General features: G+C 42.2%; 4 protein-coding genes across 7 annotated transcripts; 2 read left to right on the top strand and 2 right to left on the bottom strand.

The window, feature by feature from the left end:
* The first annotated feature begins 3,565 nt into the window (after positions 1-3,565).
* On the top strand, positions 3,566-5,354 carry LOC118436382. Its single transcript, XM_035854370.1, has 6 exons — positions 3,566-3,693; positions 3,767-3,985; positions 4,042-4,146; positions 4,435-4,532; positions 4,601-5,005; positions 5,298-5,354. The coding sequence occupies exons 1-6, from the start codon at positions 3,633-3,635 to the stop codon at positions 5,352-5,354; spliced, it is 945 nt and encodes a 314-aa protein (XP_035710263.1). The 5' UTR covers positions 3,566-3,632.
* LOC118436457 lies at positions 5,345-6,924 on the bottom strand. 2 transcript variants are annotated; one of them, XM_035854590.1, is made up of 4 exons: positions 6,583-6,924; positions 6,292-6,516; positions 5,716-5,872; positions 5,345-5,650 (listed from the first exon to the last, which is right to left on the bottom strand). In XM_035854590.1, the coding sequence occupies exons 1-4, from the start codon at positions 6,616-6,618 to the stop codon at positions 5,487-5,489; spliced, it is 582 nt and encodes a 193-aa protein (XP_035710483.1). In that variant the 5' UTR covers positions 6,619-6,924; the 3' UTR covers positions 5,345-5,486. The 2 variants fall into 2 exon arrangements, with proteins under 2 accessions (XP_035710483.1, XP_035710482.1); XM_035854589.1 differs by having other exon boundaries at positions 6,292-6,924.
* A 4,957-nt stretch (positions 6,925-11,881) lies between these two features.
* LOC110853438 lies at positions 11,882-15,959 on the top strand. 3 transcript variants are annotated; one of them, XM_035854341.1, is made up of 6 exons: positions 11,882-12,400; positions 13,221-14,097; positions 14,335-14,555; positions 14,622-14,972; positions 15,055-15,184; positions 15,687-15,959. In XM_035854341.1, the coding sequence occupies exons 2-6, from the start codon at positions 13,644-13,646 to the stop codon at positions 15,797-15,799; spliced, it is 1,269 nt and encodes a 422-aa protein (XP_035710234.1). In that variant the 5' UTR covers positions 11,882-12,400; positions 13,221-13,643; the 3' UTR covers positions 15,800-15,959. The 3 variants fall into 3 exon arrangements, with proteins under 3 accessions (XP_035710234.1, XP_035710235.1, XP_021957397.1); XM_035854342.1 differs by having other exon boundaries at positions 11,882-12,416; XM_022101705.2 differs by lacking the exon at positions 11,882-12,400 and having other exon boundaries at positions 12,795-14,097.
* A 77-nt stretch (positions 15,960-16,036) lies between these two features.
* LOC110853188 (nucleolar transcription factor 1) lies at positions 16,037-18,099 on the bottom strand. Its single transcript, XM_022101434.2, has 8 exons — positions 17,760-18,099; positions 17,538-17,696; positions 17,362-17,472; positions 17,126-17,288; positions 16,961-17,050; positions 16,585-16,837; positions 16,355-16,525; positions 16,037-16,293 (listed from the first exon to the last, which is right to left on the bottom strand). The coding sequence occupies exons 1-8, from the start codon at positions 18,065-18,067 to the stop codon at positions 16,037-16,039; spliced, it is 1,512 nt and encodes a 503-aa protein (XP_021957126.1). The 5' UTR covers positions 18,068-18,099.
* Between the last annotated feature and the right edge of the window lie 18 nt (positions 18,100-18,117).

Below are 18,117 nucleotides of genomic sequence, written 5' to 3'. Positions count from 1 at the left end.
ATATAAAATATTTTGAAATTTTTGAGATCTATCTATAAGAGTTACACTCGCAAAGTTTGCCTGTCGGTCGTCATCAAATGAAAAAGTAGAAACAAAGTACATATCCATCCTTTGGTAAATATATACTACTGACTCAGAATTACTTCACCAAAAATTTGATTCCCGCTTCGTATCCCTACCATACTAATAGCATGGGAAGGATACCAGCGCGGGATGGAAAAGAAAAACTGAGTTGATATTACATACACTTTGTTCCTAATATTAGTAACTAAAATATGACTGAAATCCACTTTCAGAAGGTCAAAGTATTCATGGGGGACGTCGTTATTGGTTCCATCGTCAAGAGTAGGCTGAACATTTGTAAACCAGAGTTCAGAATACGTGACCGTGACAAAAAGGATATCGCCGTGGTGGTCAGCAGGACTGCGTACTGCTGCACAACTCTGCAGAAACTCTGCTGTTCGGACAACTTTGGTATTTTTGAAGCCATTGGGAAGCCGAATTATCAACCAAAGGCGACACCATCATCCCAACCGCATGATAATAATGATGACAAGCTGCTGGGAATTATATATCGGTATTTAAGTAATGTTACGTTATTTTTAACTGAGGAGAATAAATTTAAATGAATAAATGTGTAGAGACATCACATTTAGCGATCGAGCCAGTCATGACGGTATTATCGAGATACAGTTCCGCAACGATTCTGCCCTTGTTGTTGATACCACGATGAAATGTCTACTCATTGCGGCTGCTATTTTTATTGTGAGAAATTTCCGAGCTACAAATTAATTAATTATGTAAATTTATTAGTTATTTAATTATATTTTCTGTAGGATTTTTCCGTCTTTGTTCCACAAGAAGGTGAATCGGACGTCAAAGTGATCATCATTGTGGGTCTGTCGCTCCTCGTCTTTCTTGGCTTCGTCATCCTTGGCGTCGTGTACATTACGTAAACAATTGACTAAAAGTTAATAGTTTATTAGTAAATTGTCGCTTATTTAATAATAATTTTTTACTTGTCCCGTATTTATTAAGTATTTTATACAATTTACATTTTAATTAAAGGATAAAGACACAAGTAACACGCAAGCTAAAAACACACCGAATAGACTAATTACAAAAATATAATTTCTTAAGCATCTCAATTCTCTACTCGACGACCTAAAATATATGTGAAACTGTAAAGACAAAGACAATCATTAAATTAAATATGTAAATTAAATTCCGTAATTAATTAATCATACCAAAACTAAAGCGGCACTAAATATAAACAATTTTGTGTCCTTGTCCATCGTACATGACTTCATGAATCGGATCCCAAACTGGACCCTGTCGAATTTTAGGGCAAATCTCAAAAGGTTACGATATTCATTAATTGGGAGAAAAAATTGCATACAAATTTTAAATTAACGTGGGACTCGGTGTCGTCCAGAATTTTAAAATAAATTCAAAGAGCTGAGAAATGACTAAAAATGTGCTTATTTTGACGCTTTTGGCAATGAGTCCTACCTTCAGAGCTGGGTGATTATTCGTTTTTGAGGGTGGATTAAGGATTATGGATTAACCACAAAATAATGTGGATTGTGATTAAATTATTTTCGTCAGATTAATTCATGTCAGGATTAATCCGGATTAATCCATGAACTCTGGAAATTTCAGGATTATGGATTATGGATTAATAATCTGGATTATTTTGGTGATTAATGATTTTTACACTACCTACAGGTATATCTAGCGCAACAAATTTAAACTATGTGGTTTCACATAAAATATTTAAAACGCCAGTTTCAATTGATATATGTAGCACAAGGCAGCGAGAACATGTTGACTCTTCAAATGGTAGCTGACAGGACAAAGTTTTGAGAACTTGAGACTTCGAGCTACACAGTGGGATGAAATAGAACTACGGGAATTGAACTGAGGATGAGTAATCCAGATTGAGAATTAATCACGAATACCTAATCATGATTAGTAATCGTGATTGGGATTTATCTAATGGGATTATTCCCGAATTAATTCAAATTCCAGAAAAATCTGGATTATGGATTTGGATTAATCTACAAAAAACTCTCATTGTCGGATTAGGGATTATGGATTATAATCCTTAATCAGGATTATCCCAGCTCTGCCTACCTTAAATGATAATTTATTTGCATACTTGTCTTGGTAAAGCGTCCCCTTCCACTTCTTCTTCCCCATGAGCGCCACCGTTTCGCCAGGAACGTTGTGGCGATTCTCAAATTCTGATACAGAGTCGTAACCCTCCTCCAGCTTGCGCATTTCGAGTGTGGGGTGCTTCCAGAAGGTGAGGCAAGCACAGAAGGTCATCCACCTCGGGAACTTGACCTCGTAATGATTCCCGGTCAGAAAATCCTTCACAACGTAGTAAAAACAGCCTTCGGAGGAGATCTTGCCACGAACCACTTCATGCCTCCCCTTCAGAATTACTTGCTGAAATTTAGATTAAATAATTTGCACAATTTATTGCGAAATTTTTGGCAAAGGAAATTTCCAGTGTTTCGTTTCTTGCGGGTTTGCTACATTTTTTGCACTGCAAAGCAAGAAACTGCAGGAAATACGTGCTATCTAGCGACGCGCCGTATAGCGTCGGGAAGCAGCTTCCACCTTCAATTTCTTGCAGGTCGAAATAGCTGCAAGAAACCACTTTCTTGCAGTCATTTCTTGCAAGTGGTTACTCGCAATGCTGGAAATTTTGCTCACTCACGATGCCGCAGCGCGTCTCATATCCGTCCGTGGTGAAAATGACGTGACCTCGAAGGTCTTGCACGTTGTAGGCGACTTGTGTACGACCCTGTTCATCCATTGGGACCTTGACCTCTTTTGCGATGAGGAACGTCTCTTGGTGTACATTTTCAACGGCGTACTCTTCCAAATATTTCAACCCTGGAGGAAGAAATGATTTTGGTTCGGGACCCATCGTGTCTGAGGTGAGATTTAATTAGCATAAAGATAAAGTTGCAGATGAGTCGAGTGATACCTAGCGCCAAAGGGTCCACGTCCGCGTCAAGGATTCCCAGCCATCCCGTTTTCAAATGCCGGATGAAAATGTAGTTCGCGATGTCCAGCGTCTTGTCGACGACTTCTTTTGACGACGTGGGAGTAGTGTTGAACACGCCTTGGCGTTATATAAATAATAAATAATTACTAATTAGCATATTTTAATGATACAGTAATTTATGCATGTATCTCCAACCGGCTGATTCGTCCGCGTCGAGGTATCCGTTGGCTGCAAATATTGTCAGAATGCTGTCCGCCTTGACCAACGCGGTGGAACTGGTTGGCAGAAGCTTGGGCATTTTCTTATCTTTCTTCCTCCGACGGGCATGGCATTTCTAGCGCAAGTGGGTACTTTTTAATTTCCGGTAATTATTTAACACTGAGAGCTGACGTGTCTCCTTACTCAAGTCAGATTTAGATTAACTAACGTTTCGTCAATTAGCGAATAATTATTAAATAGGTTAGCGCTAATTTCAGCTTCAATTAATTTTAATGACATTTTGTGGTGCGCGTTGTCTGGTAACTAATGTGCCCAGCAGAAATTTCTCGCCTATTCTCATCATCAATAGAACCAAATTTTACCAGTTTGGCGACATGTAGGTTAAAAAATAATGACATCATCCCAGAATTTGATAACACACAAATTTTCTCGAAGCGTGTCACAACAGTCACGTATGTAACCAATATCTGCAAATCCAATGACCACGTGGATTATAATTTTTGCAATGTATTTGTCTCCCTCCAGTGCACTCCAAGTCGAGTACCAGCTCGATGGTAGTCAAGTCTGGGAAGGGTCGCCTCAAAAACTACAGCCAAGAGTCGTTTGCTTCGCGATGTCAGCGGAATAAGGTCAACAAAAGCATCGGGCTAAGCAGTGCGACTAGTAAAACGATGTCAGAGTTTGAATCAAAGCTCGCGGCGACAACGACGGTCACCATTTCGACAAAGATAAAACGTTCAGCGGGTATTTAAATAATGTAAATTTTTTACACTTTTCAAACCTTGGTAAATTAATTATAGAATTTCCCCTCATTGGAAAAACTGGGTATCGCGTTTCACTAAATGTCGAGACGATCGGATTCTTAATTTCTCCCTCAGAAAAAGGATGTTGCGGTGGAACACCGGGTATGAAATGGGATTAAATAGTACTTTAATTTCATGTGTTCCCTAGTGTTTCGTTTCCTGCGGGTTTGCTACATTTCTTGTACTGCTTAGCAAGAAACGTAGGAAATGCAAGGTGCGACAAATATGCGCCATGTAGCCACACGCCTTATGATTTATAGCGGACGGAAGGAGTTTCTTGCGCCTTGCATTTCTTGCAGGCCAAACTATTTGGCTGCAAGAAACCACTTTCTTGCCATTATTTCTTACATGCAGTTACTTGTACCCAAAACACTGCTCATGTATTTGCAGACCGGAACGAGAACGACCCTCTAAACTATTACTTGGTCAGTCTCTCTGGCGAGGAGCTCATCAACATTCGCGGCCTGGATGACACCACCAAAGAAAATGTGAGTCACATTACTAAATAAATAACTGCACACTCGGGTATAAAATTTTCCTATAATTTATTCTCCAGCACGTCGAAGTGACGACAAGCGCTCTGAAAAAAAAGTTGGGCAGTATCGAGTACGGCTACCTGGGCGCAGACGGTGAGGCGTTAAGCAAAGCGACGACACTGGCAGGTAGAGGAAACTCTTACACGGTCCCCACCTCCGTGATGAACGAGGCCGGTGCCATGACCTACATTTTCCGCCGGGAACAAGATAACCCTGCCTACACGGAGATCATTACTGAGGACGGAGACGCCCTCACGGTGGGCGAGGTTATCATCAACTTTAAAAACACGGGGGGACGGCATCGATTCAGCACGGTGAGTCGAGGCAGAATGATGGAGGGAACGCCGGACAGCTTTTCGCTCAATTTCATCGAAGCTGTGGGCGAAAAGGAGAAAATGCTACTCATCGGGACGGCTGTCACACTGGTTAGTCAATTCCGGCGTTTCGGGTGAAAGTAACCATTTGCAAGAAATAACGACAAGAAAGTGGTTTCTTGCAGCTATTTTGACCTGCAAGAAATGCAAGGCGCAAGCATCTAGGCCCCCCGCTTCACTTCATACGGCGCGTGGCTGGATAGCGCATATTTCTTGCACTTTCTTGCGGTTACTGGTACCTTGCGTTTCTTGTTGTGCACGAAACACTTACAAATTCATTTAAAACGTGTAAAAATTTATATAAATCGAATTTAATTAATTACACAATTGTTGTAATTTACAGTTCAACCAGTGGCTGACACGTCAAACGCAGAAAAAAGTGTATTGCGTTCTACAATAATAATTTCATATAATTTGTTTATTGTAAGAGAAACAATTGAATCGCCACAATAAAATTTGCAATTAATTATTATTTTAAACTAAAACCTTATCACAATGATGAAACTTATGTTAATTGAAACGTAACTGATCTTCAATCTTGATGGGGAGGAGGAGCGTCATTACTTGGCTGTTGGTCGATCGGGTAGCCCTCAACTTCTGAGCTGACCAAGTTCCGCACGAAATGGCTGAGATGACCACCCCCAAAAAAGTCCAGGACGAGGAACATACAACGACAAGCGATCAGAATTTTCAGCGCTATTAAGATGTAAAATCAGGATAATTTTCTCTTCTAATTTTGTAGCTTGGAAATCTGCGCTTACAATTGAGAAAGACGAGGCACATGTTGACCATCACGCCGTACTCGTCCTTCTCAATCATCTTCTCGTTCTTCTCCGTCAAGTGGAGCTCATTCTCATCCAGTTTATAATGCGTCAGCGTGACCACGCCGCAGAGGGCGACGTCGACCAAGGCTTGCATCTGAGATTTTCATCAATTTTACATTAGTTGATAAACTGTAGCGTATAGCATTACCGTACAGGACCCAATGACTCATCGCCAAAATATGCACATTTTATTTTTCATTTTCCTGCTATAAGAATTTATTTTAAAATTCTTGGTCGCAAGTCTGTAGAGCAAGTCGTTGGCAGTTTTTTTAAAATATACACTCCAGATTTTGAAGGAGGAGTCGGAGGAGATCTCAAGTTTAAGAAGGCTTCAGAAATATTGGAACTTATCGGCTTAAAAACTGGCTTAAAAAACTCACCGCAATTCCATTAATCAACTAACTGACTACAATTTGGTCGTCCAGAATTTTAAAATAAATTCCCAGAGCCGAGAAATGTGCTGATTTTGACGATGAGTCATCGAGTCCTAAGAGTGAATGTGCATTTACGTACGAGTGGGTATTCCTGCAGGCTGCCGTTCCAATACGGGAGCGTGTGCGCGTCCCATCTGGGCGGTGGTGGTTTGAAGATTGAGCACATTTCGAAAATGGCCGTGACGAAGAAGGTCCATTGAATGGCGGAAGAGATGCTGGATGGGAAAAAGTCTATTGTTTCTGCCGCCGTCATCGCCACGGAGAAAATCGTCCCTTGCATTCCTACGCTGATTAACTCCCTCCACTGCAAAGAAACGCAGAAATAAGTATTTAGCGGATATCGATGTTGTTCAGCAAATTCAAATTTTACCATTGCGGAAAAAATTGGTCTCGGACTTGTTGACATTTTGGGTTTACTTTGACCCTAAAATAGGGCGCATGTAATGCAATGCAAGAAATTATAATGGTATCGTTTTTTAGATCCAACGTGTCAAAAGTAGAATTTTCTATGAAAAACCTCCAGCGAACTAAAAAAAATTATTCAAACACAAAAAGCTATAGAATTTGGAAGCACACCAAGGAAACAAGTTCCAAAATTTATAAGTCTTATAAAAATAATTTATTTCGCGAAAACAACGCAAAATTTTGTACCAAGGTTGCTTGACAACTTTAGTAATAAAACCTACTCCAAGCAACTTCTAAGATGGCATTATTCACTGAAAGTCGGACTCGAGATATGATTACTGATAACTTCTCCAAGTTTCAGCCTCCCACGACAATTTCGGAACGTTTCTATGACCTTTAAATTTTTATGAGGTCCACCTGATCCAACTAAATGACCCCCACTGACCAACCACTTGACCGATCATGCCCATCTCCGAACTCAACCTTACTTTTTGCCCGAAGATGAAGTATGCAAAATTTCAAGTCGATAGCTTTTGCTTAAAAAGAGTTATCGTGCCTACAGACGGACGGACAGACATCTTGACAAATCTATAAGGCCATCTTAAAAGGCCTAATTACAAGGTTGCAACAATTGCTTCGACGCCTAAAAAACTTCAATTTTCGTAAACCCTGGTACCTTTTGGAACCAGTGTGCGTCGCACAAACTGTCGCCCAGAAACAAACCGCACAAAAATCGTCAACACTCACATTTCGTGCTTTCGATTCTCGAATTAATTTTTTAATCATGGATGTATTATGATAAATTGTCAAGCAATCTTGCACTCAAAGTAAGTGAGGAGAAAAGACCAAAAATGTCTTTTCTCCTCACTGAAAGACTGCTGGAAGAAAATAAGAAAACTGCCTTTTCTAATTAAAAAAATGATTATCGAAGGGTTTTTACGAGCCTGTCGACAAAAAATTGAACATAAAACTTGATTTGTTAGGGAAGGAAGAAAATAATACGCGGTAGGTGGGTCAAAAGGTCAAGTTGTCTTTGATAGTTTAACTTTAACACTTTATCATAATGCTAAAAAATAATTCTTCAGTTTGTAACTGGAGCTAACATCACCATTTCTTTTCTTTCTTGTTTTAAGAACGACGACTAATTACTGATATGTTGCTTGATAAGGATTTGGGCAGCCTCGAGTGGTGCTATCCGGACTGTCCATTGATGATCAATAGCAAGTACTCGTACAAATTGCTCAATATGCACAGCCAATAAGAAGCATTGTGCTCAATTTCATGCAAATCGGACGAGAAATGGCGAAATTATGGCATGGGGACGAAATTTGGCGAAAACAAGGTCGTGGCGGCGGGTGTGACCTTGCGACATGTCGATAACACCAAAAAGAAGTCTCTGTCGAAGTTTGATGAAAATCGGCCGAGATATGCCGAAATTGTGGCATGGCGACGAAATTTGGAGAAAACAAGGTGGTGGCGGCGGGTGTGACCTTGCGACATGTCGATAACACCAAAAAGAAGTCGCGTTCGAAGTTTGATGAAAATCGGACGAGAAATGGCGAAATTATGGAATGGCGACGAAATTTGGCGAAAACAAGGTGGTGGCGGCGGGTGTGACCTTGCGACATGTCGATAACACCAAAAAGAAGTCGCGTTCGAAGTTTAATGGAAATCGGACGAAAAATGGCGAAGTTATGGCATGGCGACGAAATTTGGCGAAAAAAAGGTAGTGGCGATGAGTGTGACCTTGCGACATGTCGATAACACCAATAAGAAGCGTTGTGCCTAATTTCATGCAAATCGAACGAGAAATGGCGAAATTATGGCATGGCGACGAAATCTGTCGAAAATAAGGAGGTGGCGGCGGGTGGGACCTTGCGACATGTTAACAACACCAATAATAAGCATTGTGCCAAATTTCATGCAAATCGGACGAGAAATGGCGAAATTATGACATGGCGACGATATTTGGCGAAAACAAGGTGGTGGCGATGAGTGTGACCTTGCGACATGTCGATAACACCAAAAAGAAGTCTTTGTCGAAGTTTGATTGAAATCGGACGAGAAATGGCGAAATTATGGCATGGCGACTGTCACGCAAGCATTGTAGGTGCGTTACCTCTCTCGTTGGAGGGACTTGTTCCCCAATAAATGCCAGTTCTTTGTGAGCAACGATGTAGTTCAGTCGTGTGTTTATTTGCATCTCTCGCGTTGACATGCATATGTACATACGTACTTTCCCTGCTACGGCATCACTGCTTACAGAGGCTCATGGTCGCTACCGCGACCACACCATCAACCACACCCACAGGGATTCCCGACATTGGTGTTCACACTTCTCCACTGTCTCCAATGGGTGTGCCGGAGACGAGTGGGGTGCGGAAGAACTGCAGGGGGTAATGTGAGACTTATGGGCACATTGGAGTGTGCGTTGTGGAGTGAAAGTTAACCTTTTGATAGTGTGATTCTAACAATGAACGTGTATATTAGAGAAAGAATTCTACAGCACTTTCGAGATCTCGAACCGGAACAGGCAAGTTGTGTGTTGAAAAGAGACTAATTAAAGCTATGGAGGCACAATTACCAAAAACGGAGACGAAAGGTCTGGATGAGACGGATATGAACAATGAGAGAGAGCTGATAGTGCTAGTAGAGAGTAAGTTGCATCCAAAAATTAGGCAGTTCATTAAGTATAAGGGAATGCCTTCTAGCTGGAGCGCATTAGTAGGAATTCTGCATCTATACGACAGCGTTGAACTGTATGCGGATTGTCAAGATGGTGCAGAGGCAGTGGATAATAAATTAGTGGAAACCACCATAGTGAGCCAAAATAACTGGGCAGACGAAGTAGCGGAGAAAGTTATGGATAAAATGCAAGCAGTGTTAAAAATTAGTCAATCAATTAAGGGCCCGAATCATCAGGGGCAGCAACCAAGTCATGCACAAGTACCAGGAAGCCTTAAAGGGCAATTACATCGTCCCATACCACGTTGTCATGGTGTACAAGGGTATGTGAGTAGTCAGTGTTACGCCAGTAAGCGAGAACAGCAACGTTGGGGAAGTTTTTGTCATTATCATGGAATGTTTGGACATTTTACTGAGGACTGTGCAAAATTAAAACGCGAGATATGTGTGTGGAAATGGGGGAGCGTACGTGAACCCGTTAAAGATTTTATAGCGCATTAACTACATGTAACATTAATTACATTAACTACATTAACTACATGAGTTATGTGGAAGGACACGCAAGCAGAAAGTTAATAAGATACCGTGGTGTTTTAACTTTTCTGAGGGCGTGGATGAAGAACATTGACTTTTTGCAATCGGTTTGTGCATTAATTTAATTTGCCCAGCACGCAAGCGGTCATGTACTAGTTAATACACGCTAGGAGAAAGTGCGCCGAACTTTTAGTTATATATACGTTGAGTCCACCTTGGATTAACCTTTAGAAAGGACGAACTAGCAATACACTAACACACGCGGTTAAGAGCATTAACTCTCGTCAATTGGATACATGCACGATTCGCCGGAATAAAACATTTGGCTTCGGAGTGATGAACTGACCATAGAAATGACTGCATTGCAGAGACGCGTAGGGTACAGTGATCTGATAGTACCTACCGATGGAAAATCAATAAGTGGATTCCCGACACGACGAAATCTGTCGAAAATAAGGAGGTGGCGGCAGGTGGGACCTTGCGACATGTTAACAACATCAATAAGAAGTGTCTGTCCAAATTTGATGGAAATCGGACGAGAAATGGCGAAATTATGACATGGCGACGATATTTGGCGAAGACAAGGGTGTGGCGGCGGGTGTGACCTTGCGACATGTCGATAACACCAAAAAGAAGTCTTTGTCGAAGTTTGATTGAAATCGGACGAAAAATGGCGAAGTTATGGCATGGCGACGAAATTTGGCGAAAACAAGGTGGTGGCGATGAGTGTTACCTTGCGACATGTCGATAACACCAAAAAGAAGTCTCTGTCGAAGTTTGATTGAAATCGGACGAGAAATGGCGAAATTATGGCATGGCGACGAAATCTGTCGAAAATAAGGAGGTGGCGGCAGGTGGGACCTTGCGACATGTTAACAACATCAATAAAAAGTGTCTGTCCAAATTTGATACAAATCGGACGAGAAATGTCGAAATTATGACATGGCGACGATATTTGGCGAAGACAAGGGTGTGGCGGCGGGTGGGACCTTGCGACATGTTAACAACACCAATAACAAGCATTGTGCCAAATTTCATGCAAATCGGACGAGAAATGGCGAAATTATGGCATGTCGACAAAGGTTGTCGCCATGCCATGCATTTATAAGGGGGGGAGCTGTTGGCCGCCCTAAGAAGGGCGTTTCCAGAGCACACGACGAGGACGTCGCTCCCTCGTGCTCCACACGGGTCGGCCCCCACTCGCACCCTGAGGCGCAAGGGGGGTCTACCTCCACCGACCGGGAAAGACCTGCCCACGTCACCGCCTCTGCAACCGCGTTCCCCTAGGGGGCCCGTCTGACCCTCGCCTTACGAGGTGGGAGCGCACCCGTAAATCGGCCCCCATTAAGGCTTCGAACTCGGGAACCCGGTCGGCCCCAAGGGGAGGTATCGCTAAAGAGCGGCGTCACCCAAGGGTTGGAGGTAGAGAGCCCCTCTCACTTGCCAAGCGCCACCCGCACTTTTGGCAAGCCCCGCCGGCTCCCCACCCGGTGAGCCTGCTTGGTGGGAGGAGCATTGGAGGGGGGACCTTCCCGTAAGGCTCTCCCCTTGCAGCGTTGCTCCCCCGGACCACCCCTCCAACGGGAAGAGAGTCGGGGCTGTGGGACAAACCACGGGTGGACCCGACTCCCCAGAGAGGCAGGGCGGTCCAGGGGCGCGGCTACAATGGGGAGCTCACCCAGGGACACGTCCCCCACGAGCGCCTCCCGCAGACTGACAAAAATTTCTGGTGCAGCTCCTTTTATACCCTCTGGAGGGCGGTGAAAGTTCTGCTATAAATAGCACCCAGTCATACTGTATGACTTGGTGCTATTAATATCCGTATATTAATAGCACCTGAGATAAGCGGCCTCACATGTTCCGTGTTATATTATAATTACATATATAGTAGTTATATAGCATATAGCACACACGTGCTATAGGTATACAGCTGTATACCTGTGTATAGCAATATATAACATATATATATATATATATACATAGTATATATATATGTATTTAGTAGTTATATATATACACATATGTTATATATAGCTATACACAGGTATACAGGTGGAAGTTGTGCTATATACTATATACTATATAACTACTATATATGTATACATTGCCTGCATATAGCGGCCTATTTCAAATGTTTACAATTGTTTACGAATAATTCAATGAATTATTTCGACGTCGTTAGCATTGGGTAAATTTCGATTCTTATAGGTTTTTGGTCGCTGATTTCGAATCTGAGGTCAGTTTTTCGATTGCGACATCATGGGAAGGGGCACATGCTTAATTATGTTAAAATAACACAAAATCTACAAATACAAGGCTACAAATATACAAAGCTACAAATATAAGGCTGGGTTTTGTATTTGTAGTATGAAAAAATTAGAAGTTGACAAAATTCATGTAAATTCTTGTCAATCAGAGAGTGAAAGAACTTCCCATCATTACTGCCACCTTGTGATAATTTTTGTAATAATCTACATGCCAACTGCAACTTCGTCTCTTCGCAGTCTTCGATGCTTACTTCGACGATGAAGAAACTCAATTCAATTCAATTTTCGAAAACCCTGGTACCTTTTGGAACCAGTGTGCACTCACATTTCGTTCCCACGAATTAATTTTTAGCCCGAACCAGGGCTTATGTAATTGTCATGTCCGTCTGTCTGTCTGTCTGTCCGTCTGTCTTTCGATAGCTCTCGAACGAGTTGACCGATTGACTTGAAATTTTTACCATATGCATATTGGACAAAGTTAGGAAACGAGTTCGAAGATGGATGACATTGGTCCAGTGGTTGACCGGTGGGGGTCATCGGAGTGGGTGGGGTATTATGCACCAAAATTTCAAAATCGTCATAGAAAGCTCAAATTTGGTACAAAGGTTGCTAATGGCTCCTAATGAAAGAATATGAAGTGAAATTGGAAAATTTGTCAACCGGAGGTACCCGAGGGGCTGACCCATACCGATTTTTCAAAATCATCCAATCGAGCTGAAATTTGGTATAGAGGCTGCTAATGGCCCCTAATGGAAGAATATGAAGTGAAATTGGTAAAATTTTCATCTAGAGGGACTCTATGGGGTAACCCCCACCGATTTTCAGAAATTAACATGGAAAGCTGAAATTTGGACCAGAGATCCATACTGCTTTTTCACGAAATAATATGAAGTTAAATATGAACAAAAATTAACCAGGGGGGCTATAGAGACGACCTCCACTAGGAAGTAGTCAAGGGAAGGGATAGTAAATATTTTTAGAATTTGGAGCCTAGTAATACGAAGGATTGATGGAAGAATTAGTGCAAAATAGTAGCACATAATTTCATAGAAAACTACTGACAAACACGGGTTTACTAATCATTCCTGGTTCGGGCTAAGCAAAGCTGTACTGATAGGTTTTTAACCATGGATACAAGAATCAGTGCAGTTGTAAATGTGAAATCGGCTATTTCGGCGTTCCGGCAGAAATTTTTGTGCTTTAATTACCGTTAGCGACGGCCCAAATAATAAATAATTAGCACTTCAAAAATGGAGGTTTTTGAGGCTATCGAAGCAACTGTCGTAACCTTGTATTATGATAAATTGTCAAGCAATCTTGATTTTGTACTTGTTTGATTGGAATTTGTCCGTGGCATGCAAAACCAGAGTCTCTGCCACCACTTTAAATTAATGCCCAGCAGATAAATTATCTCCCCACAAGTGTACAAACTCCACCCAAATGTCAAGGCTACCTATTCCTCAGTCTTATTACAGATGAACATGTATGAGCTATGTTCAAGCGTGAAGATTAAAATAATGCGACAGTCTCCACCCAGATTATGGACCGAGATTTCAAAAGTAAAACTCCCCCTGGTCCACAACTTAAAGGTAGCGAATCAACAATAGTGAAAGAAAATCCAGTCTTTCATCCCCTGCTGCTGAGAAGGAGGAAGAAAAAGAAGAAAGCTTCCGGTGGCCTTGGTCGAGTCGGTGGCGTCTTCACGACAAGACCCCAGCGACCCCGGAGACGACACTTGGTCGAATTGGAGAACAGCGTGGTGCAGAAGCGCGGACCGTTCCAGCTTCCCACCAGCCTCGCGGCCCCGTCCGACCTGGGCCATTCGGTGAAGCGGTTCCTCGCGGGGAGATGGGTCCCCTCGAAGATGGACTTTCTTCTACCTTTTACTGACCCCGAAATTCCCGGAGTTCCCCGCGGTCTCGAACTTCTCTCGCTGGTTGACCACTTCTACGTCCAGCAAGTCCAGAGGAGGGACTTTCCTGAAGCGATATCCAGTAGGTGATTAATTTACAGTGTTTCGTGTTACAGAAATATTCGCCATCTGGCCACGCGCCCTATGAAGTATTTAGTTTCTTGCGCTTTGCATTTCCTGCAGGTCAAAATAGCTTCAAAAAACCACTTTTTTGCCGTTATTTCTTGCAAGTGGTTACGTGACGTGCACTAGAAACAATGATCATTTACATAATTTGGAAATAAATAAATTTTGAGTGTATTATCTACAATTTTTGCAGGACAGCTCAGCTCGATGGTAGGAAATCGGTACCACGTGCTTTGTGGAGACACGAAAAACCGAATTTTTTACGGCGTGGTGAAGTACCCCGTTTGCATGGGATGCCTCGCCGGCTACAAACCGTTTCGTCTCTTCGTCATGAATTATAATCTCGATATCGTCCTCCACTTTGAAAAGTCAATTTCATGCAGATTATTCTGGTGTTTCGGAGGCTACGGGACGGTAAGGGTCGAATTAATAAATAAAATAATTCGCAGAGAAAAAATGTATAAATATAAATTTTTCCAGAAAATCCGAGTAACCGGACCCTCCGGAGAACTTTATGGGACAATAATGCAGCGTTTCTCCCTCCTCCGACCGAACTTTGACCTCTTGGATGAAAACGATTCTCGCGTTCTGAGTATCCAAGGACCGCCCATAATTCCCCTGCCACTCAGCTACCTCCAGTTCCTCACAAAATTCAAGCTCTACCAGCATGACCCTCACGAAGAAGAAGGTGAAGGAGATCAGGTCGGGATCTTCTTAGAAGCCGCGTATGGCGTTGGAAATCGCAACATGAAGAATTCTCTCAGAGTCGGATTTCCAAGAGATTTGCCCATTCGGCATAAAGCGCTCGTGCTGGCGGCTCTCTTCCAAATTGTACTACGAAGCATTTCATATTTCATAATTTGGTATAATTTTATGAATTTTATCAACCTCCTGTTTTGTTTAATTCCTCCAGTTTTTTGCGTATTACGAGCTTGGCGACGAATATCCGGGCGGTACATGGATCACACAGCGACTGCGACCCCTCCTCCGGATAAACCCGTTTGCTGCGACAAAACTAATTCGACCTTATGGCTACGTGGTGGGTGAGTACACAGTCGCGGAATCGGTTCAGGATTTCGCTGCGGTTTTAACCACGGACGATAAGAGCCGTCTAAATCCGGTTTTAACTAGCTTTGGGCACCAAATTCTGAACGTCCAAAATGTCCTAAATGAAAATGGGGCAAAATTTTACAAGTTCGTCATTATTGCTGTGTCGATAATCTGTTGGCATATATGTAATCTCCCATTAATTCTGAGCATTTTGATGTGTAATGCGACATTGTTTAGAAAGTTTCTTAATTTCCCATAAGAAAACATGTTGAAAGCACTTTTTTCTCAATTTCGTGGCATTATACATACACACTAAAATTCTTAAAATTCGGGAGATTACATATTATCTGTGCATGGATTTGCAAAAAAGTCGCTATTAAAGAACTTGTAACATTTTACCCCATTTTCCAATGTAGCCTTTGGACATTTTGGACGTCTAAAACAAAACCCTCGTCCAAAAAAATAATAATTGCAGCAATGATGCTTTCTCTGCAGGAAAATGCAACCCGTACCTCACGTTCCTGCTTCTTTGTGGCGTCATCTTTTTGACCTTGTACTATTTCGTGATTAAACACCATTGGGACTTTGGTTACATGTCGCTAGACTAACACACAGCTTGATGTTTAAATACTTTTATAATTTTGTGCTTTACTATTTTCATTTTTAAATACAACTATGTGTAAATATATGTAATATTCCAATTCTATTTATGGCTCATAATTTGTGGAAATCGAACTAAAAATTAAGAACACGTGACCGGAATTCAAACGTTCAGAAAATTTTATCATTTATTTGCATACTATTTATGAAATACAAATTAATTTATGCATTCTGATTTCCTCTCCTCACTTTTTCCGCTTCGACTTTCCCTTAGATTTCGGTTTCTGTTTTGACGGTTTTTGAGCCTTCTTACTGCCAGCAGCTTTACTATCGCTGTCGTCACTGTTCTCACTGTCATCGTCATCATCATCGTCATCATCGTCCAAAAGGTCATCGTCATCTTGGTCGTCGTCATCATCATCTCCAACCAAATGAGAGGTTTGACTGGGTTTTCCTGCATTGTCATCGTCATCCGATCCCGACCCGGAGGAAGAACCTTCACCTGAAGAGACGGATAATAATATGGTAGAAGGTCAAAGGTCAAGAAGTAGTTGATAACTAACCCTCCTCTTCACTGGACCCTTCCTCCTCCTCGTCCAAGTCCCTGTTTTCCATCATGGCCTTGTGCAGCTTCATCCTTCCAACCGGCGCGACGACCAGGTTGCCCTCCGAGTCTCGATAGTACTCCATCTCCTCGTCATCCAGGTCCCAGTCGTCTAAAAAGTCTTGCTCGTCTGCCAAAAAATGTTGTTATTAAATGTCGCCATTTTTTATTGGTTAATTTAAAATTTACCAAGTTGGATGCCTTGTTCTGCGGCCGCCTTCCTTGCTTTTTCCTCCTGCAAGGCCAACTTTCTCCTCCGCTCTTCCCTCTTCTTTTTAAGGGCGGCTTCCTTCCTCTGCTTGATCCGTTCTTCGACGAGGCGTTTGTTGAGGTAGGCCTTGAACGCGATGGATAGTTCGCACTCGACGGGGACGACGGGCACTTCCGGGTGGCGGAGTTTCTCCAACTCCTCCTTCTTACGAGTCTCGCACTGAGCCAATTTCTGGTCAAGAAAAAGCAGCAAAACTTATCAATTTACAATGTCCATATTATGTAAAGTGTTTCGTTTCGTGCGGGCTTGCAAATGGTTACACACTGATTATGTAAATTAAATATGCTGTCTTACACTGAATGCCCACTCGATGCTGAGATATCCTTTCTTCATGTTGAGTCGATTTCTTTTCTGCAACAATATTTCCTTCCTCTCACTGAGTCTCTAGAGAATTGCCAAAAATATGTATCAAATTAAGGTCACAAGTCCTTGAAAATGAAAATAAATTTTTAAAAATACGGCGTTTGCAATATCGAGTCGGCCGAGGTCCCACCGATTGCACCGATTATCCAACTCCATCAAGTTCATGTGGTCCGAGAACATGGGCATCAGGTGAGATCGACACGTCGTGATCAAGTTGAACAACTCGCTCTCCAAATGGTTGTGCAATTTGGCTCGCTCGCTAATAAAGCATGTGACGAAAAATGAGTACAAGAATACAAATCCTTAGTCAAATTTCGTCTCTAAAATATTACTTCAAATATTGGTTCTTCAAGTGGCGCGTTTTAACGTTGGCATCCAACTCGGCGGCAGGAATCATGTCTTGCAGTTCTTTGAGATGAGCGAGAAGTCCGGCCAACTTCTTACTAGAAATTTAGGAAATTATTGAAGATTTTTTTAAGTAAAAAATATGTACTTAATTGCTGCTCACATTAAGTGCTCATATTCCAAGAGCTTGATTCTCAACTCGTTCAACTCGACTTCTCCCTTTTGCATGCGGTGCTTATACTCGGCGAGGCGTTTGTCGTAGTCGCTCATACGTTCTCGGATGAGACGGTCCACCTCCGCCCGCTCCAATTCTAATTGTAGGCTGGCAGGAAACAATTGAATTGATTAATTAATTATTAATTAATGAGAGGGATTTTTTACATACGTGATTTCTTCCATGAGACGTTGGATCTCGCCCATCTTTTCCTTGAGGTAGTCGTGATAGACGTCGTTGTCGTGCTTCATGGCGAGCATTTCTCGCGTCATGTACCATCCTTCGAGCCGCTTTTTGCGTGCGCGTCCCTGCGTCTGCTTCAGGTCAAACAATTTTTCGCGGAGTTTGTTGTAAAGTTCAGTGAGTTGGTGGAGTGGGGGCGGCTCGAAGACGGGTTTTTCCTTCTTCTTTTTCTTCCCTTTATCCTTCTTCCGCTTCCCCCCTTTGGACTTCCCCTTCGTCTTCAGCTTGGGAGGCATTCTGAATGACTTTTCCGGTCAAAAGTCGTCCAATATCGATTTTTGGATCT

This window comes from Folsomia candida, unplaced genomic scaffold, assembly GCF_002217175.1.
Source record: "Folsomia candida strain VU population unplaced genomic scaffold, ASM221717v1 Fcan01_Sc008, whole genome shotgun sequence".
In the NCBI taxonomy this organism is placed as follows: domain Eukaryota; kingdom Metazoa; phylum Arthropoda; class Collembola; order Entomobryomorpha; family Isotomidae; genus Folsomia; species Folsomia candida.
This window is presented reverse-complemented; position numbering and strand designations above follow the sequence as displayed.